This window comes from Hyaena hyaena, unplaced genomic scaffold (genome assembly GCF_003009895.1).
Source record: "Hyaena hyaena isolate Hyena2069 unplaced genomic scaffold, ASM300989v1 scaffold_417, whole genome shotgun sequence".
Classification (NCBI taxonomy): Eukaryota; Metazoa; Chordata; class Mammalia; order Carnivora; family Hyaenidae; genus Hyaena; species Hyaena hyaena.
Genome location: NW_024081050.1, coordinates 747,554 through 771,899, shown reverse-complemented (window position 1 = coordinate 771,899; position 24,346 = coordinate 747,554). Strand labels below are relative to the sequence as shown.

General features: G+C 38.3%; 1 protein-coding gene across 2 annotated transcripts in view; it reads left to right on the top strand.

The window, feature by feature from the left end:
• Positions 1–20,371, top strand: part of IGF1 (insulin like growth factor 1) — a 74,377-nt gene extending 54,006 nt beyond the window's left edge. The window contains exons 3-4 of one of the 2 annotated variants that reach the window (XM_039252488.1): positions 3,174–3,355; positions 19,872–20,371. In XM_039252488.1, coding sequence (XP_039108419.1) covers positions 3,174–3,355; positions 19,872–19,931 — 242 coding nt within the window. In that variant the 3' untranslated portion in view covers positions 19,932–20,371. Of the gene's footprint in view, positions 1–3,173; positions 3,356–4,824; positions 5,251–19,871 lie in introns of those variants that run through there. The other variant, XM_039252487.1, reaches the window with a different exon arrangement.
• Positions 20,372–24,346: the final 3,975 nt, after the last annotated feature.

Sequence of the window (24,346 nt, the reverse complement as noted above, 5' to 3'; positions counted from 1 at the left end):
CTCTCCATTAGTGAGAAATAAATATTTTGTTATATATTTTGATGTAAACCAGAAATCAAGTGTATAGGACACTTCAAAGAATGAAATTAAACTTCAAAAGGCAGTAAACACTTGTATTCATATATTCCCAATGAAGTATAATTAGTCTATTGTGATATTATGAATAGTAAAAGAAAATCATCTCTTTAGAATTATGGTAGCTAGAGATAGTCAGTAGTTACATTTATGCTAAAAATCCAAGTCTGTATACCACCATTTCAATGATATTAAAAACAAAAAAACCCAAATGTATATGGACATGAGGTCAGTTTTCTTTACGGAGCATTACAGAAAAGTCCTAAATTTCCCTTCCTAAATTCATGGACCTATGGACTGAAAAAAAACAAGGACAGCTATTTTATAGACCAAGCCATGTCAAACTCTGATCTCATCTAAGAGAGATGACAAAGCATATGCCCAATATGTGTTGTTGTTATTATTAGTATCAATATTGTCATAATTTTTGCCATGTTGATGATTACTTTCTATTTCTTAAGAGGAAATAGACGTGTGGTGAATTTCATAGCTGTTGATAGTTGCCAAGAAGGGAGTATACAATACATACAATGTTTTCTGCCTTCCCAAGACTAAGGTTGGTGTCTTCCTCTAGAAGGAACATTATATTAGAGGTGCATGAAATGGAAATGCTGAAGAGGTCCAGGCATTGCAAAGCCTATCCCTCTCCATCTTCAATCCACAAGCAGGAATTTTGAAATCAACTGTTTCTGAGTTAGCCAAGTTTGAAGGTTTTGGAATCACCTTTATCACCCTACCTCCAAGCATCAAATTACTATTCTATACTATACAACAAACAAATCCCAATTATGTCTCATTAAGAAATGTATAGTTTCAACAGAGAGCAATCATTACCTGTGGTGGACAACAGGGATACCTCAAAGTAGGCTGAGTCACCTTCTACTTCCCAAAGAGAAGAGAAAAACCAAAGTGTATCAGCTACTTTCAACTGGCTGACCCCTTCAACCTCTTGAAATAACCACTTAGCAAGAAGTATGTAGAAGTCCTTTGTGGATTACAAAGAACCATTTAAGCCCATTTGTGTCTTTCCTCTAATTTATAGTCCCAGGAAAAGATTATAAAAACAAAAAACAAAAAAAAACATTGTTTACATTGCCCAAGGGACTGGCCGAGTCTCAGCTTGCCAGGGCCTGGCTGGCGAGCAGAACCAGAGTCTTCTGCACTAGTGGATCCTCCAATGGCAAGTGAAAGCACTGCTGAGGCTTTACTTGGGGCCAGCTGCCTGGTCTCTCCCAAACCTCTCAACCATGAAGTGCCCACAGTGTTTGCCCCTAAGCAAGAAAGCAGACCCCACCCAAAGAGACCACAAATGAACCCTCACTGAGTTACTACCCCCAGCTGCCCTAAGAATGACAATAAACCTGCCTTATGGGGAGGAAGCATCCCCAGGCTCCTGTGCCAAACATCAGGAAAACATTTGGGTTTGTAGAGGATGCCATGAACGGTTGGCCCTTCGAGCAGCAAGGCAGCCAGACTAGTTTGGTAGCAGGCCATTACCATGGGTCTGATCTTCCCTAATGAGGGAGCTCAAAATATACATGAGGATTTTGACTTTCAAAACTCCATTCTGAAGAATGGTGTCATTACGATACAAACCTAAGACTTTTTATTTAAAATGTAACATTGTCTTCTGTGTTGGGAATAAAGATCAAATATATGCCAAATTGATGAGCTGTATTCTTCTGGATCAGTGGTTCACAAATTTTCTTCCATGAAGCCTGGATATCGGTGCAGAAGACCTAGGTCCCCTACATCCCTTAGGAGGAGACACAGCCCAGATCCTGTCCCCCTGCCTTTCAGAGGGGTTTCGTTTTTGTCTGTTTTATCTATTGGTATATAAGCAAGATTTGGTTTAACAGAAGTTCTACTGTGACAAAAAGCTTATAAAGAATTCAGGTACATTTTAAGTTCCTGTAAGCTTGTTTTGCCCACTCTTTTAGTTGTAGAGCCAGGAAAAGTGTGTCCAAATCAAAACAAAACAAAATAAAACTAAACCAAAACCTACTTGCCAAGTAAAGAGGTCTAATTGATTTGCAAATATCAAAAGAAATTTGATTCACCATATGCCTTCTGGGCAATTAGAATCACATGAAAGATAGACATTTAGTTCATTCTGTCTCTGTGTAGTAGTTATTCTATAAGAAAACAGAATTGATTGTTCTGGTCTCTCTATGGTGATAGGACAGGAAGCCCTGTAACACTTATATTGTTATCATTTCCAACTTCCAAGGCTTCTGGATGCAGTTAATACCAAAGCTGTTTCTTGACAGACCATATAAGATCCTGGAAAAGAATACTCAGAGAAAGTGAACCAATATTTATTTAGGACCTGCTGTATGTCAGGTGGTGTTCTAAGCACTTTTAGTACATTTTTTCATGTAATCCTCAAAGAACCTTATAAGGAATATATTAAACCTGCTTTACAAATGGGTAAACTGGGCCCCGGGAGGCTTCAGTTGACTTGTCCATAGTTACACAACAGATCTCCTGGGCTCTCTGAGGCACTTGAACTTTGCAGGGAATAGATCTGAGTTTGGGTCCTGGCTCTGCCCCTTACAGCATGAATGACCTTAAGCAAGTCATCCCCACTCTGAGTCTCAGTTTCCTCATCAGTAAAATGAGGAGCACTTTGATACTCAATTTGATGTTACAGTGGAAGCAGTTAAGCAAAGGGGTAAACACTTGAGCCATCCTATGCATAAAAACTATGCAAATTTGCTAAAAGGATGAAGAAAACTTAAAACATGATCTTCCTTTAATTAATATTCCCAGCAGCCTCCAAACTAAGGGAATACATAAGGAAAGACTGGCTTTGGACATAGATAAGATCCTGACTACAGGTTTCTGAGAACTTGAGAATTAACAAAAATAAAGTGAATGGTGTGTGAGTTAGTGATAAGGAGTGTAGTGCAGAGTCCAAAGACACACCGGGATCCACAAGAATCTGTGGGGTGAGGAATTGTTGGAGAAACTTCCCGAAGAGGTTGAGATGTGTAGGTTGACCAGGTGTGGGGAGAGGAGAGGCTCCAGGGGCTGGGTGGGACTGTGAAGATACAGATTCCCCTCTAAAGCCAGGCCACTCTGTTTGATTTGTACAGACAAGCCCACGGGGTATGGCTCCAGCAGTCGGAGGGCACCTCAGACAGGCATTGTGGATGAGTGCTGCTTCCGGAGCTGTGATCTGAGGCGGCTAGAGATGTACTGTGCACCCCTCAAGCCTGCCAAGTCTGCCCGCTCAGTCCGTGCCCAGCGCCATACTGACATGCCGAAGGCTCAGAAGGTAAGCCAGCTGGTGGGGAGGGATCCAACATCCTCAAGAGACTGAAGTATCTTATGCCTGTGGGTAGGCCAAACAGAAACTATGTTCCATAGTCTCCTGGTTTACAGGTCAAAAAAGCACCATTCTCCCCTCAGATGTCCATCCCTCTGGTCACTCCACATTGCACATTCACTGCTCTGGATGATCTGATACCAGAAGACAATGGAGAACAGTCACTAAATGTGAGCTTTGGTATCAGATAAAACTAAAGTCTTAGCTTCACCAGCCATCACCTGAGAGCCTTGGTCAAATAACATAGCCTATTCAAGCCTTAGTTTCATCAATAAAACTGAGATAATACCTACTTCATCAAGCCATTTTAAGAATTAATAAATACACATGCAATTCTTTTCACATCCTGTACAAAGTAACTGTTGGACAAGTGTTAATGTCTGTCATAATTATAATTAATAATAGAGCACATAACTTTTCAAGTCCTGGTATTCTGCAAAGGTGCAAAGAAAAAAATGTGTTAAAATGGGAAGTATTTGAAATTCACATTCAAATGCAAACTTGATTAAATATGTTAAAAATAGAAATTTCTGTTTGGGTCTCAGAACACCTAGAAATTTCTAATGATCAAAATCTGTAGGTGTCTTTTTCTATGAACTAGAATTCAGACAAACCTCAGAGGTACTATCTATGCCCTCCAACGTACATAAATCATCTGATACACGTTAGTCACTTGATAAATTTTGTTGAATAGGTGAATAAATGAGTAGAAATGATTAAATTTTAGTAACTAAGTAGAAAGAATGAGAACTAAAGAGTATGTTGTAGGTGAGGGAGAAAAACAGAAAGCAAGGATGGGTGAGTAAGGAAAGAAAAGCTTTCATTAAGGTATCCTTGGGGGCACTGTTTAAAAAACAAAAAACAAAAAAACTGTGGTTTTATTCTTTGCAGCCCAAACTAGCATTGTGCAGAAAGCAGAAGAGAAACCAAGAAGTTCACAATGACATATTTGCTGGTTCCTGGTCCTTAACTGCAGCTGAGCCTGGAGAAGGACCAGGGAGCTTAGCAGAGATATGACCCCAGGGAGCTACTTTGAGTGATGGAAAGGGACTGGGCACAATCTGGTTCAGAGAGAGCACAGTAGCCAATGGGTGAGTCAGGGAGCAAGCACCATAGAAGTAATTCAGGTGAATGTGGCTAAGTGTGCTTGATGGGACAAACACAGGTTGATTCTTTCTCTTCCTAGGTGACCCAGTGCCTCTCAATTTCTAGCTGGGGTGGGGGTGTGGGTCAGAGATGCGTCCTAAAGTTCTAGAAGGTTGGGTCTTGTGACTGAGGCACAGACATCCCTCCAGCACCAATGCTGTCTCCTATACCACATGGAGCCTGGGCATTCTGGGCTGTCTCAAAGGCTCTGTCTTCTGGGACACAAAGGGAACCACCTGTTCTCAATGCAATTATTTTTGTGATGTTTACAGTATCATCCCCCATCTACCACCAAGAAAATGAAGTCTCAGAGAAGGAAAGGTGGGCCAAAGAAACGCCCAGGAAGGGAGCAGAAGGTGGGGACGGAAGCAAGTCAGCAGATGAAAGGAAAGAAGAAAGAGCAGAGAAGGGAGACTGGAGCTAGAAACTGAACACAGAGGCAAAAAAAGAAAATGGAGGAGAGAAGGACTAAGCAGACAGAGGCAAGGACGATGAGAGAGAAGCAGACAGCGATAAATCAAAGTGGGAAGTGCTATAGAGGAATGAAGAACAGTAGGCCTGGTGGAGCTAGATAATGAATGTGATGGAAGGAAGAGAAGTAACCTGTTGTAGAATGTGGATAACAAACATGGAGACAATGGAAAAGAAAAACATAATGCCCGAGGAAGTCCAAAGAAAGACAGTGTCAAGATTGAAAAAAGAACAAAAATTGTAAAAGAGGCAAATAAGCCACTACATTCCCTTTACTCCAAAAACAACTAAATGAGAGTTAATGAATTAAGATAAAAAGTAAAGGCTTTTATATGTATTTTAAAATTTTGTGTGAAACTATTATAGAAGAATTGCCCATGTCAATATATGTCAAGTTAAATATTAGCCCAAAATTCTCAGCAAGACTGAATTGTGTCATAGAAGTTCCCAGATTTCCTTTCCTGCAGTGTCATTGGAGGCTGTGTTTCTTAGTTAAGTCCAGGTTCAGGCCAAAGGGCATCCAGTATTTGCCTAAAGGCCTATGAGGCCTGTGGGGTAACCTCCAAGAGGAGGTCATTGAACCTTTCCTTTTTATGCACTTTGGAATCAGATATAAAAGATGTATTGGTCTGCTTGGGCTGCCATAACAATGCACCACAGACTTGCTGGCTTAAGCAACAGAAATTTTCACACATTTCTGGAAGCTGAAAGTCCAGATGAAGGTGTTGACCTCATTTTAACTAAATTACCTCTGTAAATACACTGTCTCCAAATAGGACACAGTTTAGGTACTGGGAGTCAGGATTAAACATATGAATGGCTGAGGAGAGACACAATTCAGCCCAGAACAGGGGTGCCTGGGTGGCTCAGTCGGTGAAGCATCCGACTTTGGCTCAGGTCATGATCTCACAGTTTGTGGGTTCAAGCCCCAAGTTGGGCTCTGTGCTGACAGCTAGCTCAGAGCCTGGAGCCTGTTTCTGATTCTGTGTCTCCCTCTCTCTCTGACCCTCCCCTGCTCACACCGTCTCTCTCTCTCTCAGAAATAAATAAAAAACATTAAAAATTTTTATAAAAAAGAAATTCAGCCCAGAACAGAAGACTTCTGATGTATGATAATGATAACTGTCTTCTGATTCTATCTCCTATAAACCTATATGTATGTATGTATGTCACACACACACACATGTACAAGTCTAAGTTTTCATATATGAAATCCTATGAGTTTCTGTTCCATGGAAACCCTAGGACCATGTTGCTTTAAAGCTGAAGTTCGTTGGTTCAATCCCTTCATTGTAAAGACAAGGATATGGAGATCCACAAAAGGGTAAAGACATGCTTGAGTTCTAAGCTGCCCTCCTGGCCAGCAGAAGAGCACATAATCAACATGGACTAAGAAAGAATTCCAAAAGGAAAAGATGGGGCAGAAATAGGCAGATGAAATCTTCCATTAACTTAATATTTTTCCACCAGAAGGAAGAATATGAATGAGAGCAAGGGGTTGGATTTCCCTGAGGGTAAAAAGAGCTAAGTAGAATCACAGAATTTAGGTCTTGTAAATCTTCTCCTTCAGCTTCTTTGATTTAATTAGTAAGGTTAGAGTCTTAATAGACATAAAGCAAAAAGTCTCCAAATCATCCACATTGTGAATTATAAGAGCTGAAAGAGGGTATAAGAGAGAAGTGGTCAGTCAAGCAAATAATGAGACTTTGGGTAAGAAGATGAATAAACCAAGAAGTGAAGCATTTCATCCAAATAACCTACTTTGAAGATGTTATGGTATAAAGGAATCTTTCTGCCTGGTCCTTCATGCCTCTGCTGTATTTCTGCTTCAGGATCATTCTTCCTCTATGGTCCAGTGAAAACCCAGGATTATATAATAACATAACATAACATAACATAACATAACATAACATAATGAAACATATAAGGCCATGCCCAAGACTTAGACCTGGAGGAATATGTCTAGTCAGAAGCATGTCGAAGCCCCAAATGGGAGCCAAGCCACTGCTGTGGTTACCAAAGGCTGGCTTATCTGAAATGACAAAAGCTAGGCTAGTGCCTAAGCCTGTCTAGCCAGCCACCTTATTCAGAAGATGCTGAGTTTTTCTGCTAAGACATCCATGCTTTGGGACCAGCCTCAGGCATAAGCCAGTATTTACTGTAACTACCACCTGAGAGTAGCCTGCAAACACAGATGGCTCTTCAAGTTCCTCAGAGGAATTAATGATGTGTGTCCTATGGAAAGGTTCCTTAGAGATTTTCTCTTCCCTATTTCACTGTTGACTGAGTAAATGTCAATTATGACTCAAGGCTTTGGATAAGCTATAATTATTTTCTATGATGAACTTCATTCAAAAGAAGCAAGGCAGAGACTTTAAAAGAAAAAAAAGGAATAGAACTTTCTAGTTAAAGAATGCTTAACTCATACTATGGCTTAAAACACACTTATTTTTAGAATGGTTTTTGTCAACTCTAAAGCAGTCATCTTGAATGCCTAACATGATTTCTGAGCAATATGAACTAAGTAAACAGGAAGCATCTATTATTGTCTTTCCATCTCCTCCTTTCTAGTATCAATACTAAGCACCTAGTGATACATGGCATATAATGCTAGATGGATGGATGGATGAAATAGACGGACAAATAGATATAGGCAGCTTAATAGTGGCAGAGAAAGATAATACCATAAAAATAAGAGGCATTGCTGAGATGAAATGATACCTCTCGTCTTTGCATAAGATAGTAGGACAAGGGCAGAGTAAAAAAAAGGAGAGCAAAGGAGTTGCACTGACCTAAGTCTTGCCTGTTTGAAACTTCCCTCTATAGCTTAAATTGAAATTGTTCAAGGACCTATCACTAACAGCTGAGTAGTACTTTATAGTGAATGTTTTGTACCTATTGCTCTCCTTGCCGCTTTCTTAAAGTAGACAAAGTATTAATCATCATTTAAAATTCTATTGTTTCTCTTAGGGCAAACTGACTGTGTATAAAACTAATGGGGAGATGTAAGGAATCATGATCCTGAAATAAATTTGTTGAAAAATATTTTTATTGAGCACCTACAATGTGCCAACCCTGTACTAGGCATGAAGGAGAGTTGTAAAGATTGAAGACGCAATAAAACATAGTAGTTAAGAATACTTGATTGAGAACCCTGCCTGGGTTCAAATCCTGATTCTCACTTACTGGTGGTGTGGCTTTGAGAAAATCATGTCATTTACCTGTGTCTTATTTTACTCATCTGTCAAATGATGGTACTGATTGAATCTATATCCTACAGTTGTGAGAATTTATTGAGACTATATATTTATATATATATAAATGTGTATGTGAGTATGTGTGCACAAACTTAATATAATATAACATATAACTTAATACATATAAATGTGTATGTGAGTATGTGTGCTTAAATGGTACCTGGCACATAGTAATCACTATTAGTTTTAGTTAATATTATTTTATCTAGTTCTGAAAATTTGAGCCATCTGAAAAAGAACAAGATCTCTTCATGTGGAAATGAGTCTTGTATCACCAAAACCTTTGAGGCCAAGTGTGCCAGAACTTTCTGGTGAATTTTCAGCACTTCTGAATTGTAGGGTTTCAAGCAGATGATAGAAGGGAACTCAGTGATCTAAAAGCCCTTCCAACCCAGAGAACCCCAGTTCTATGAATAATTCCAACTTAAATGGAACCTCAGCTCTCCCATGTGAGGAACCATTAACTTTCATTTCAAGGTCACAGAATGAACTTTCAGAAAACCACCATTTTTCTCAACCAGTTAAAATCAAATGTAATATGTGTTTTCATTTCATGGTGCCTGAGGAAAATTTAATTGTAGCATGAACTCCAGCTTTTACTAGTTTTAAGTAAAACTGCCAAAGTAAATAGAAATGTGGGATATTTCCGGGCTCACACAGCTTCCGGGACATTTCAGTTTCTAGGGCTGCCGATCCAGTGCCTTTCACAGGCATTTGATCTTCTTTCAAACATCTCTTGAAAACAAACAAAAGCTCATACAGCTTCGAATGTGTGTGCTGTTAGGATGTAAGGGTAGAAAAAGAAGCAAAAAAAAAGTGTCCTCAAAGAGACCCTTGCCCCTCCCTTCACCCAACCATCTCCTTCCCACCAATCACCAACAAGAAACAATGTTTTCTTAAGTAATACATTTTGCAATTTCTCAAGTCTATTAGCATCCATGGGGAAAGATGAAGTCTATTCTTTTTACTTGTCTATATGTAGGGAATAGGACTTTTGCTCTATTTACTAGGTAACATGGAGTTGACTTCAAATCCAAAGACAAATTTGATAGTTTGACATTAAAATGGAAGCCTTTGGTAGCAATAAGAAGATAAACTGTTTTAGGTGAAGCAGCAGCAGAATGCCCTTTTATGAAGTTAGGAATTTTGGGTGAATCATTTTCCAAAATTATAGGTAGGTTTTGGCTTTTCTTTCAGTGAAGAATTTCTCAGGTTCTAAGCTCATCGAAATGAATAAAAGCCCAGCTACCAGATTTCTTTGAAAATTATTGACAATATTTACTGACCTAATAAGCAAGACAAATACACTTTTAAAGGAGCAGGTGAGGTTAGCAAATGTTCCTCAATGGACACCAAACTTCCAGGTCAAAATCAGCTTCTCCATCCTCGGGGTGTTAACTGAAATTTGAGCACCTTTCCCTGACATTGGGGGTTCATCTTTAATGGGTCTCTGTAATGCCTTTTAGTGCTACCTCATTTTTATCCAAAAACGAAAAGAGATTATTTAGAAATACAGACTTATGTTTAATCTCAAAAACAGAGAAACAGAAATTGAGAACAGCAGGGAAAGCAGGGAAATTATGTGAGATGTGGGACAATGGGTCTGTGAGTCCATATCTGATATTTCTTGAGAACGGCCAGAAAAGTTCTCACCATATACTAGAAGCTCAATTACAGATCTGATGGGCTACTGCTAGATAAGTAACAAGAGCTAGAAAACACTTTGGAAAATTCCTAGCTTTATTTTATTAAGTAATGTGGTTACAGTTTTAAGACCCTTTGGTCAGGAAACTCTTTTGAAACAGTGGAAGTTTGATAGAAGTTTGATAGAAATAAAAATGCTTGTTGGTACACCCAACTAATTTTAATTTTAAATGCCCTTGCTGGTAATTTACAATCTGTAATTAGCTACAGAAAATAGCTGTGAGAAGAAAGGGATTCTTTTCTCTACTTCTTCCGCATGCACGTGTGTGTGTTTCTATAGTTGTGTGTTCTAGCATTGTTGCAATCACTAGGAAATATGGGTTGAATCACTTTCCAAAAGTATAGATAAATGCAGTTTCTTTGCTTTTATTTCAGTGAAGGCAAATTCTTATGTGAAAACTAATAATCTTTCAGGATAAATCACATTATCCTTTTGTCTTCTCAAAGACCTAGGTTTAGTCCTAAATTAAATATTATTCAGGAAATAAAGGGAACATTATTGAAGGGGCAGAAAGAAGTTGGCTTTCTTCCTGTTGTATCTCAAGGTCCACGGATTTGAACCACTTCCAATCTGATCTACAGAGAAAGAGAGTGTCTCTGTAGATCGGAAAACAGGAACTTTCACACAGAACCAATGTGCAACTTTAGAAACTTTTGGGTCTAATTCTTGACCTAGCACAAAAGTCATTGCATCCAGCCTGTCTTTGTTCCAGCATTCTCTTCCCCTGTTTCTATTAAAGATTGGGGGTATTGGCAAAAACTATTAAGTTCCTCTTTTCATCATGTTCCCCTTCTGTAACCATAAACCTCTAACCTCAATTCACATAGGCATACACATTTGCTCCCATTGGATCAGATAAAGGAACATACATTTATTTGAGTAGGCATGTGTCACTGTCAGTCTGAAAAGATGGTGACTATTGTTTATACCATCCTCATTGGCTCCTCTAACTGGTAGGGTCAGAATTTCTATAAGAAGGTGGGATGTTAAAAGTAAGACCTATGAAAGGCTGCACATGATGGCAACTCTTTTGTCTGGTAAAATAATCCCTGTTCTCTCTCTCTCTCTCTCTCTCTCTCTCTCAGAAACAAAATAAAAACATTAAAAACCTAAATAAAAGAAAATAATCCCAAAGTTCCCAATGAGAGACCAAGAGATGTTACATCAAACCCAAACTGACCAAGTGGCCCAGGCTTCCAAGATGAGATTCATATGCCAAAAGTTTTAATAAAATTCTGTGTAAAATATATAAATGCTTGCATGGGGCTTTCTGTCTGGCCAGCTCTAGGAAGTCAAGTAACAAAAGACCAACCACTTCTGCCATCTGTGAAAATATAATGTGCTCTTTTCTTAGCCATAGATCACAATTATGGCAAGCCAAAAATGTCAAATGATTAGATGCAAGATCATGGCAGGTTGATGGTTGGACAAGAATTCCTAATCAGTTAGACTGTTATAGACTTGGGGGTATGCAATATTCATGTCATGGTGTGAGTGTAGTATGCTTGAGTAGTTTCATGAGACATTGCAGGACTAGAAAATAAGAAAAGTATGAATGAATCAATAAATATATAGCATTATTACTGTTACTTTGTCACTATCAGTTGACTTAGGCCACTAGTGGATGCTCTGGTTTGTCTTTCTGTAAATAATGACATGCTTCCTTCTTCAAATGAATATTAGGATGGAGGTAAAGATGATGTTGGCACAATGAAGCAATTATGATTTCTAAAAACTGTATACACACATAAATTGTTCTTGTGCCATTTCTTTGTCTTGGAAAAGCTCCGGCTGGCACCATGTATGTTTACTTTTATATGCTGAAAGGCTCCCATCAACCTCAAACAGATGCAAATCACTTTAACTTGTCATAGTGTTATTTTGTTCATCCTAAAAGTTCAGACAAGCCTTCCAAACTTCCAAAATTTCTCTCAACTCAGTGAGGAGGAAAATTTAGAACACAGCATTTCAGTGTTCTGCCCAGATATGTCACACACACAAAGAATGAGGAGGACAACACCCTTTCCTACTGATCCTATGAACTCATTACTATGGTGTTGAAATGACACTGAAAGATACAACCCTGGGCCTCAGAACACTGTAATATAAATCACTATATACACCACTTTAAATACCCCGGCATAAGTTGTACATCAGATGAAACAATGACAGTTTGGAGGCTTGAGAGAAAAAAAAGCTAATCAAATCCAGTTTTTAGGTAAAAATGTGCTGAATCTTTAGCACATATCAATGAAATTGCTAGAATCTGGGTTTCACTTTTTAAAATACCACAACATTTGAACCTTTCAGCAATTCCAAAATCAACTCCTTCTGGGAAAGATAGTGTGCTTAAACTTTTTTTTTTTAATTTAAAAATGTAACATAAATACAAACAGCTTATACAAGCTGTCCATAAAATCAACAGTCTAAGCAGCCGAACCCTGAAGTGTTTTACAACATCCTTCAAGACTATTAAAGGCAACATAAAAACCTCTTGCCAATGAGGGAAAATACCCTTCAACACTATTTTTTTTTCTTTTTTCCCCAGGTTTTTTTTTTTTTTCTAGGAGAGAGAGAGAGAGAGACAGCGTGAGCAGGGAAGGGTCAGAGAGAGAGGGAGTCACAGACTGAAACAGGCTCCAGGCCCTGAGCTGGCAGTCAGCACAGAGCCCGACGCGGGGCTGGAACCCACGAACTGCGAGATCATGACCTAAGTGAAAGTCGGACGCTTAACCGACTAAGCCACCCAGGCGCCCCTTCCCCAGGTTTTTAAACTGGTATTTTGGTAGTGATTTCTTACATCACAGACAGAAATATTTAAATGGAGTCAGGTGGTATCCTTTGAAGAGTAAGTAAGTTGCTAAATCAGGATAATCTGTCAATAATTATGGGACAAATATAAATTCCCTAAATCTTGGGGATTCCTAGGGAGACACCAGTCACTAAAAAAGAAAGAGGTATACATCTGCTATCCTAGCACTCAAGGTAGCTCTGAGCACCCAATAAGTAAATTCCCTTTCTCCAGCCAGAGAAAGGATAGCACCCTGCCATGGGATCCACTTTGGCAACAATAATTATTAAAAGGGGGGTCGGGGGTGGGCAGTGAGAATAGCTGGTATTTATTAGGTGACAATCAATTGGATTGTTGTAACCCTGTGGTAAGGGTTATAGTAAATTATTTCAGTTAATCTTCACCATTATCCTTTAGGGTAAACACTAAAATTATCCCCATTGTATAGATTTAAAAACTTAGGCTGAGTAAGGCTAAATGTCTTGCCAAGGTCTTGTTCCAACAAGTGTCCAGACCAGAAACCATACTCAAGATGGACTCCATTGTGTTAACCATGCACCTCACTCTCTTTTCTACATTTTTTCATTGATATTTCTTGTACCACAACCTACTAACTGTAAATTGCAAAACAGGAGGCGGCTCTGTGCTGTTTGTCCCTGTAGAGAGCACAGTAGAAGTAGGAAGCCATGCAAAGGTTGTTATTGGCCTGAACTCTATTGCACTACTTCTGCAGAAAAATTTAAACAATTTAGCAAGAATTTCCTGGTTTGCTATGTTTGCTCAAAGCACCGTGCCTATGGGGAGGATAGAGAGATGAAGGAGCCACATTACCTGCTTTCACGGAGCTTACTTTTTAGTGGGGAAACAAGCACACACATAATTTACAGCAAGCATATCAATGCTCTAATAAAGCTAGAGGCAGAATGGACTCTGATAGCACAGAAGCCTGAGGAGCCTGATGTTGGTAATAAATGAGTTCACAGAATGGAACAAAGTCAAGGGCCCTTGAAACAGTAGGCTCTTGCACACATAGCTATGCCAGGTAAATGTGTAAGGGTAAACACATACACTTGTAACAACAGTATGAGGTGGGTGCTCTTACTGCACTCTTTCATTTTATAGAAGAGGAAACTGAAAAGGAGAGAACAATGTAGTGATTGTCAAAAGTCCCTTAATTCCTATGTGGGGAGATGGGATCCAAACGAGGTATGTAAGCCCAGGTCTTTGGGGAAACAAAGATGAGACTGAGCTAAATGAGTAGGATTAATTAGGGGAAATACCAGTGTGAAAGGAAATAGGGGAGGAGCCAGGAAGCCTGGGCAAGCCCTCAGAACACAATGCAAGTCTAACCCCAAGTGAAAGAGAAGGGGAGGGAGAGAGAATGTTGGGTGAAAGTGCCCTGTGCTGTCATATGGTCTAAAGAAAGATTCAGAAAAGCCACTAGGAAGTCCTTGAACTAAAAGTCTGCCAACAAAGGAATCTCATGTTTCCCAGGAATGGGTCTATCTTCTATCCCTACCAAACTCAGTCTTGGCACTCGGTGGGGTGCCAGCTCTGGGCCATTCCCCATGGCCAGAGGAAAGGGTCATATTGGAAAAAATGGCCATTACCATCACAATCACAGAAAAAGTAGGATGGAGTAACTTCTAGAAAAAAAATAAGAGTCTGAGCAGACTGACACTGTGTCCAGTCTATATACCTTTCACTTTGTTAAAGAGGCAACCGTCCTACCAGTCTCTTGAAATGTGCACCTTTGTCCTTTGGTTTTAAAAGTCACACCCCAAAGCATTGAGTAGATCGCATGACACTTACTCTCTTGGCTCCCAGAGATGAAAGGCTGACCCAACACTCATGGAATTTGAACTTGTGATTCCCTGAAGTAAAGAGATATCAAAGTTGATACTGAAATATCTAAATCGCTCTCCACAATCTCACGTGTCTCCAGGCCAAACTAGCAAAATAGCTAGAGCATGTCCTTTTCAACAGGTAAAGAGCTGATATGTGGGTGATCTTTGCAATTATGTGATCTTTTTTCCCCTCACTTTGCTCTTTTTAAGAGAAGGTCAATAATGAATTATGACTTTATGCTATACAATAGGCTGCTGATATTCCATGCTGGACAATAATTTCCCAGCATTTTTTATAGGGCGCCAGGCTTTTCTTAGACTTTATGTCACACAGTACTTACTTGTTTGGAGTAGTTGAGATGGAAACATAGCCTATTGGAAACATCACTACTTCCTCTCTGAAATTTAAAAAGACTATTATCATCCTTCTTTTAGATACTGTTTCTCAGGCAAAAATCTCATAAAGATAGGCAGTGAAAAAAGAAAGGCTTATAATATCCACAGGGTTCAGTCTTGCTAATTGAATATTGTGCTACTAGATTTCTATCAATAATGATAGAAATGGGGCCCAACTCACTCTTGTGGTAAGGGAAGGCACCCCACCCCTTAGTTTAGAGTCTTGCCTTAACCTTTAAACGTACACCAAGCACCATCTGGGATCATAGGCAGCTCATAATGTTGTCAATCATTGTTATTGGGAAAAGATTTGGACTTTGAAGCATCTGATATTGTGTTATCTTTTGGGGAAGGAATATGGTAGAATGGCTAACTGATGAGCTCCAGAATCATAAGGAATTGGTACAAATCCCAACCATGGTCACATCTTCCTTATAAGACATTAGGCAAGTTGTTTAGCTTTTCTACACTTCAGATTCCTTATAGATAAAATGGACAAGACATAGTATCCATCTCCAAGAGAACTAGAAAAATCAAATAAGAAAAATATATGCAATTATGCAATTAACATACCTAATATAGTGCCCAGCCCCCAAGTGATAGAATTATCCTATTAAAATAATAAATTCCTGGGTCTCCTGGGTGGCTCAGTCAGTTAAGCATCTGACTTTGGCTCAGTTCATGATCACACGGTTCAGCCGCATTGGGCTCTGTGCTGACAGCTCAGAGCCTGGAGCCTGCTTCAGATTCTGTATCTCCCTCCCTCTGACCTTCCCCTGCTCACACTGTCTCTCTCTTTCTCAGAAATAAATTAAAAAAAAAAAATTAAAAAATTCTTTTAAATAATAAATTCTTTTATTATTAGTCCTAGGTCTATCAACTTGTTCTTATGTGACCTCAAGCAGGTCACCAAATCTTAGCAAGCCTCAGATTATAAATGAGACTGAAGGAAATAATATCACCTTACTGGAGATTACTGTGTAAACTATAAAGTGTCTGCAAACATTAATCAAGGTTACTGTTACTGCCATTGTTATTAGCTCTCAGTGATCTTTTTAATCAAAAAGTTTATGGATCGCTTTCCTTTGTAAAGCTAGGAGATAGGATAAGAGCCAAGAGAAAATGAGAGAATGTGAATGTCATGCAATACTTCAGGGCATTTTTTAGCTTCCTAAATATCTGTGCATGGTACACAAAGTGTTATAATGGATATCACAAATTAGGACCCTGAAATGTATTCCCTAATAAGTTGGTTAACATTTTCTTCAGATTGATAAATTTTCTCAACCAACATGAGTGAGCTAGAGGACCAACCTTTTTTTTTTTTTTTAATAATCTTACCTTCCCTGGTGTCAATAGGAAACAGTATTTACTCACTACTGTTTTCCTTTCAAAAATCTGTCTAGTTGCATACTAGAAACAGTTTCAGCTGGTTTGTTTGTCTTGGACAAGCTGTTGAAGTGAAAAGTTTTTGCTTGGCTGAATGTAGGACAGTTTCATAACCCTTCAAGAAGTGCATTGAAGGTGGGTGCCAGCTCTGGCTGCTTCTAACATGCCTCCACTTGCTGCCCATTGTTAAGTGTGGCCAGCGTAATTAACTTAAGACAATGAGCAAAGCAACAGATGTGACAGAGACCAAATCCCTGAGTGCTTTTGTTTTGTCACCATCATTGTCTGCAAAAAAGAAGTCACATGTGAGAACCTGGGAAGAGAGCCAAATGCAAACCAGACAACATCCCAGCTGGTTTTGAATGTCCTCCACCTTACGCGTGTGTGCATGGGAACCATGCTGCTTGGAGCAGTGTCTGCTCTACTCAAGTGAGTTTCTGCCCATGGTTTTGCTGCAATGCCGAAACAGGCCCAGAAGAAATTGGCCATGATAACCCTGTGCTCAGACTGACACTTTACACCTCTGCTTTGAGAGAAAACAAAAAGAACCTCTCTGTTGGGGGAAAGGATAAGACCTATATGATTGATCAATCTAACTTCAATCCTTTTTGCTACCACCTTCATGAATCTGAAGAAGGAAGTATAGAAGATACCTGAATATTTTTCTTCTGTAAATCTGGGATTAATTTGGTTTAAGAGAAAGAGAGGAGATTAAACACCTCCTATGGCTTTCTTTTAATTTGTTACTACTTCATTCTTGAGCATTTTCCTATATGGGCATTATCCAGATTCTTAAAAACCTTCTTTTCCAAGCTGGTATGCCTGTTAAACAGAAAAAAAAGGCAAATTCAAGTTAGCATATTTCTAGACATGTTATTTGGCTAGCAGTTTGGTAGAGTGGTGGTATCTTTAATAATAGCCGTTTGGGGGGTTTTGATAAGCCACCTACCATTAGCAGGGTCCAATGAGTATTGAACAGAAATGTTTCAAGGAGTTTGGGACAGTAATGATCCTACTCTGTAGCCCCATTTGTCTTTCTTCCATTTTTCAGGAGAATTCCTAAAAAGCAGAATAACATGTTAAAATTGGGAATACAAACTTACTGGTAGCTTAGCAGTAGATGTTTTTCTTTTTAATTTTTTAATGTTTTATTTATTTCTGAGAGAGAGACAGTGTGATCAGGAGAGGGTCAGAGAGGGAGGGAGACACAGAGCCTGAAGCAGGCTCCAGGCTCCAAGCTAGCTGTCAGCACAGAGCCCTACACGGGGCTCGAACCCACAAACCATGAGATCATGACCTGAGCTGAAGTAGGACGCTTAACCGACTGAGTCACCCAGGTGCCCCATGGCAGTAGATGTTTTCTATAGCAACATATGGACATTCAGTGGACTTGGTAAAGTTGTATGATATTTGGGGGGAAAATGCCAGGAGTTTAAACAGATGGCATTTCAAGCTATCCTATACAAATGCCAAACTTCCTCCCACAAGCGTTTTTTGATGGCTACTGAGCTAGTTATTTTAATAAACATATTTATACAACGATGCTATCTTCCTTCCATTTAGTCAGTACAGTATATTGACCACCATGGGGCACCTGAGTGGCTCAATGGGTTAAGTCTCTGACTTTGGCTCAGGTCATGATCTCATAGTCCATGGGTTCGAGCCCTGCATTGGGCTCTGTGCTGACAGCTCAGAGCCTTGAGTCTGCTTCAGATTCTTTGTCTCCCTCTCTCTCAACCACCCCCTGCTTTCTCTCTGTCTCTTTCAAAATAAAAAAAATAAAGACATAAAAAAAATTTTTTTAAAGGATATTGACCACCAATTTACAAAGTGCTAACTAGCTTTTGAAAGACTTGGTGATAACTCTAATGTTCAGGTAGAGCTGGAAAATATGTGTAAGAAAAATTACCAAATCCCTATAGGCCTTAGCCAAAGGTATTATTTTCAGGGATTGTAGTTGATTTTGTCCCAGCTTCTCATACTCTGCAGGTCTCAGGTCTGAGCAATCTCCAAGGTCCTTATAATGACCTCTAAGTTCCTAAGAATGATTGGGTTGAGAGGTCATTACCTTAGCCAGAAGGAAGAATTTGGAGATACCAGACACCATAGTAAGAACTTTTGTTTTTGGTCATGATGAAAGCATGTTCTGGGGAAAAGGGGTACTGTGGATTCTTGAACCTCACTCTGTACCAATAACTATTCATTATGTCCTCCTTTAAGGTCCTCCTGGCTAGATGTGAAACCAAGAGAAGAAGCACCTTATGTGTATGCATGCAAATGCCACTGCATCCTGGATTTAATTCACATTTTATTTGCCTAAATAAACTTTGCTATTTAAATATATTTATGGATAAAATAATAACTATAGGAAAAGTATAATGACGATTCTGCACATTATTAGAGGGTCCATTATAGTCATTCATTTGATTAATTTTATAGCTATTTATTGAGCAACCACAATGTTCCAAGCATGTTTTGGACATAGGGATGTAACAGTGAACAGACAAACAGGTCTCTAGAGGGCTTCTATTTTAAGCAAAACTCAATATTTCTTGGATAACAACATTGTTTCCTGATAAGTGAATGGTAGCACCAAAGCAAGGAACCAGGGTTTTTAGTCCAGGAAGGGTGACTTTCCAATGAAGATGAAAAAATAATAATAATGAGTAAATAATAACAATAACAATGATAATACTACTAACAAAAATAGCTAATACTTACATAGTGCTTGCCATGTGCCAGACCTATTATGTCTACTTATATATTGATTCTTTAATTCTTAATCCTATAGATAGGAACTATTATTATGCCAGTTTATAGATGAAATTGACACATAAGAGATTGCCACTTGCACAAGTTCATGCATAACTAAACATGGAAGAGCCAAGATCTGAACCTAGCTCAGTATGTCTGTGATTTACAGATTCTAAATCAATTATAAAACCTCCCAATCTTCTACTCCTAAAACTCTCCCTCTGTTCAAAGGAGAAAAAGAAAAAAATGAAGAAGAAATGTCTCCTTTCTGCGGTAATTAAAATAGAACAAAATGCAATAAAATAACAGAGGAGGACCCCAGAATGTGTTCCTTTTTAAAAATTTTTTTCTTTTTCTCTCACTGGGGAAATATGGCACAGGCCAGAATTCTTGATTTTTCAGTATCTCCTTCCTGTCAACAAATCTGCGATAGCAGCAGATGAATAGAAACATATTTATTTATGGTTACAAAGCAATGTGGGGTCCCCATGACACCAGGCTACTTTTATGTAGCCTAAGTGAGGTTCGACTAAACTAAAAACTAAAGGCCTATCCACTTCTTTCTTAGGAAAAAAACAGACCCAAGCTCTCTATGAGATTGACTGATGAGGCATAAAATATGAAATGTTGAGGACCCGTGTTAAAAATAGATGGGTAGGGTACATAAAACTTCTTCAAGTTAATGTCACTTTTCCTCTTTTATTTTTAGGAAGTACATTTGAAGAACGCAAGTAGAGGGAGTGCAGGAAACAAGAACTACAGAATGTAGGAAGACCTTCCTGAATTGTGAAGAATGACATGCCACTGGAAGGATCCTTTGCTCTGTATGAGTTACCTGATAAACACCAGATGACCTACCAAAAAATAAGTTTGATGACATTTCAAAAGATGGGCATTCCCCCCAATGAAATAACGCAAGTAAACATTCCAACATTGTCTTTAGGAGTGATTGTTAAAAGCTTTGCACCTTGCAAAAATGGTCCTGGAGTTGGTAGATTGCTGTTGATCCTTTATCAATAATGTTCTATAGAGAAAAAAAGAAATATATATATATTTCTTAGTCCCTGCCTCTCAAGAGCCACAAATGCATGGGCGTTGTATAGATCCAGTTGCACTAAATTTGTCTCTGAGTCCTGGCTGCTGAAGCCATTCATTCAGCAGCCTTGTCTAAGTGGTTTATTAATTTTTTTTTATTTGCACTTCTTTCTACACAACACAGGCCATTTGTTTTACAGTGTCTGATAATCTTGTTTGTCTATCTTCACCCCCTCTCCCACTTCATCATCTTTATATTTGCCAAATTTGGCCTCCTCAAGAGCAGCAACAACCAGTCAAGTAGCACACCCAAAAGATTTTAACCCAAAAGATTCCATCTGTAGCATTTGTACCAAATATAAGTTGGATGCATTTATTTTAGACACAAAGCTTTATTTTTTCACATCTTGCTAAGAAAAATGCAAGTAGTTGCGGTTTGAGGCCAATCATTTTTAGGCATATGTTTTAAGCATAGAAAGTCTCAAACTCTCAATGGTTCCTTCAAATGATGAGTTAGTGTGCAACCTGATTAGTAATTTCTTTCTTTTTATTTTTTCCATGTAGAGCACTATGTAAATTTAGCATATCAAGAATACAAGATATATCACAAACAGTATGTAAAACTCTGTTTTTTTAGTACAATGGTGCTATTTTGTAGTTTGTTATATGAAAGAGTCTGGCCAAAACGGTAAAAGGTGAAAGCAAAACAAAAGAAGCCTGGAGCCAAAAATAACACAAAGGGGAAGGGTACTAAAATTCCATCCATCTGGGAAAGAAGGCAAAATTCCTGCAATTACGCCTTCCAAGAGAAACTTAAGACACAAAGTCCGTTGATGCAAATTTGATTGGTGAGTCTAGAGAGGAGTGAAAAAAGCAGAAGGCTAGGAATTTAACAGTCCTGGTTTCTATTTCTCACTGAAGAAACAAACATCTGCTGACTCTGTCATGGACTCACCACTGTGTGACTTTCGGCAAGTCACTTCACCTCTCTGTGCCTCAGTTTCCTCATCTACAAAATGGGGGCAATACACCATCTACCTACCTCACAGGGGTGGTATGAGGATTAAAAAGATAAAGCTCCAGATTTTTTCCTGGGTTGCTATGAGGGCACGTGGTCAGAGCCCTTGAGTTGCTGGGATGCCAGGAATTCTATAAAAAACCCATTCGCAGTATAGCTAAAAAATTGATTAGCCAAATGCTCCTGACATGCTAATTCTTGTCAATGAAGCTATCCAATGAATTATCCAACTATCAAGTTGTTAAAAGCTAACAGCTCCATCTCCTTTAAAACACTTTTCAAAATAAGTTAGAAATATCTGATTTACATTTGATCTGAATTCTCCATTTGGATTTATGAATACAAAGAGAAGAGAAAGGAAAAGAAAAAAAAAAGATTTCCACCAGTGAAAGAGCAACTACTCCATCTGACTCTTCCAGGCAGTTACTAGTAATGTAGTAATACTTCTAGCAATATTATGAATAATACTTTATTCATTTTGAACAACATAGTTATTCTTTCTCTTTGGGCAATCTAAGACAACTGGCTCGAGATTTGAAATATTAAAATGATATCTAATTTTTAAAAATCACAAAATTACTTTAATAAATTTGCACTACTCATTAGCTCTATTTACTTATACATATATTTTTTTAAAATTTATGTTAAAATATACTTGACTAGAGTTGCTAGTTGAGAGGCAAAATTTTCCTCCCAAACTAGAAATCTTCCTTCATGTATGCTTACAGTAGTGACCCCTGAACCTCTGCAGGTGTGTCTTATCCATTCAACTGAAAATTGATATAAAGAAAATCCAACAGTGAGGACAGACTCATGGTGGCCTAGAAAATGTTTCCCATCCACTTACAAAGATTTTCTTATTAGAACTGTGAATCATCCACCATTTAGATCTGTTTTTCTGCCTTCAAATGTTTTGGTGAAAAGCAACCAGGCTTGATTACTTCATGCAAACTGTATCCCTCTTATTCTTAGAAAGTGTACATAGAAAACAAAAATAACATCTTTAGTTTTCATCCCACTGGTTCACCTCAAGGTTGAGAGATCAGAAAAAGTCTGACTTCCTGGATCTTCAAACATACCCAAAAGAAGGCCTATACAGTAGGTATCCCTGCTCAGCCAGTAAGTGTTTAAACTCTCAGACTCTCAGCATTATTTGAATCAAGCACCTCTGTCATGCTGAGCAATGTTCTGATCACTACAGACAAATGTAAAAGAAACTGTAACTCATTTTTGCCCTTCATCTGTTTTCCAGATAGATGTGTTCTATGGAATTAGGTGGGGGAACCCCTCTTCCCAAAATACACTTTTGGTTGTTATTTCTTGTTCTTCATGTATACCTTTTAAGGTCTCCCAGCATACTTTACCTGTAATCCTCTGTAGACACAGAGTTTCCAGACACAGTTGAATATGGTAATTCTAAGAGTGTCTATAACTTATTTGATTCACTTAATAATTCTATTCACAGCCAAAACTACCCCAGTGAGGAAAGCTTAAATATGCAAAGCCATATTATCTTTCTTAATTTTTCTAACACATAATCCTCTCCAACTATATCATAAATCAATGAATTAAAACTTAACTAATTATACTAACTCAACTATTTTATTTTTAAATGAAAAAAACCTAGAAGACAAATCAATGTAAGACTTCAAAAGTCAGTTGATCCCATATACCACAGCAGAATGACACAGGGTTGATAGAAAAGAGCACTTAAAATTTCACAACTCAAAACTTTTTTAAGCTTTGCTTTTGCTTTTTCAAAGGAGGCAATTTCAAAATGTTTATGAAAAATCTGTAAATATTGGTAAGAATGAGTTTTCAGCCTACAGGCATAGTTCTAATTTAACTAACAATACTGAATACCTAGGTCAAATTTCTGTTCCCAATTCCCCAAGTAATATAACAGTGTCTTTTGAAGACTTTAAGATGAGGAGACTCCACTGAAAAAGATAAGGTATCTTTCCATCAGAATTTACTCTTCTAGAGATAAAGCAAAATTTGCAACACCCTCCCCTCCATACACACATACATGTGCACATATGCACACACACGCGTACACACACACACACACACACTCATCCTAAGAGTCCAATGGAATACTCAGAAGAAATCACTTCCTTGGAAAATCTTATTGAAGAAAAAAAAAAAAAGCCTGGCCTCCCTTGAGAATCCATCCCCTTCTTGGAATGTCAATATTTGTGTAGATGAAACCATCTTATGCACTGTGGCTCCAGAGTTTCTGTTACTAGTTTATGCACTTGGGAGACTGCTTGAATGGAAGATGTAGCACATTTGCTTTCCCATTTATTGTTTGGCCGGCTATGCCAATGTGGTGCTATTGTTTCTTTAAGAAAGTACTTGACTAAAAAAAAAAAAAGAAAAAAGAAAAAAAAAAGAAAGCATAGACATATTTTTTTAAAGTATGAAAACAACAATTCTATAGATAGATGGCTTAATAAAATAGCATTAGGTCTAGTCACCACCACCTTTCAACTTATCACTCACAAGTAGCGTACTGTTCACCAAATTGTGAGTTTGGGGGTGTGGAGGCAGAAGATGGCATTTTTCTTAAGTTAGAAGGCTCCATTATTCTGTTGGCTCTCAAACTCAGCAAATTTAGCAATATATTATCCAATCTAAATACCTTAATCAAGAGCATAGAGTATAAATGGGAGGAAAAAAGGATCTTACAGGCAACTAGCAGAACAAAAGATGATAAAGTTACTTATGATCTTTGTGCTCTCTGCTCTAAGAATGGCTATTCAGCAAGTGGAGAGAATAAAAACAAAGAGAAAAAAAATGCATAGATTAAATCTGCTAAAAATAGCTTCTGCCACATCCCCCTTAAGTCATTGTTTGGCATTTACTGGTTTATAGAAGATATTCTCCCTTAATCTAAACATCTCAAAGAGCAGTAGCTCTCATAAAAAGCAATCACTGATCTCATTGGGAAGTGTTGGAAAGTATTTCCTTATGAGATGGGGGTTATCTACTGATAAGGAAAGAGAAGAATTTATGAGAAATTGTTGAAAGAGATGGCTAACAATCTGTGAAGATTTTTTTTGTTTTTGTTTTTGGGGTTTTTTTGTTTTTTACTTTATACAGTCTATATGAATATCTTAATGTTCAAA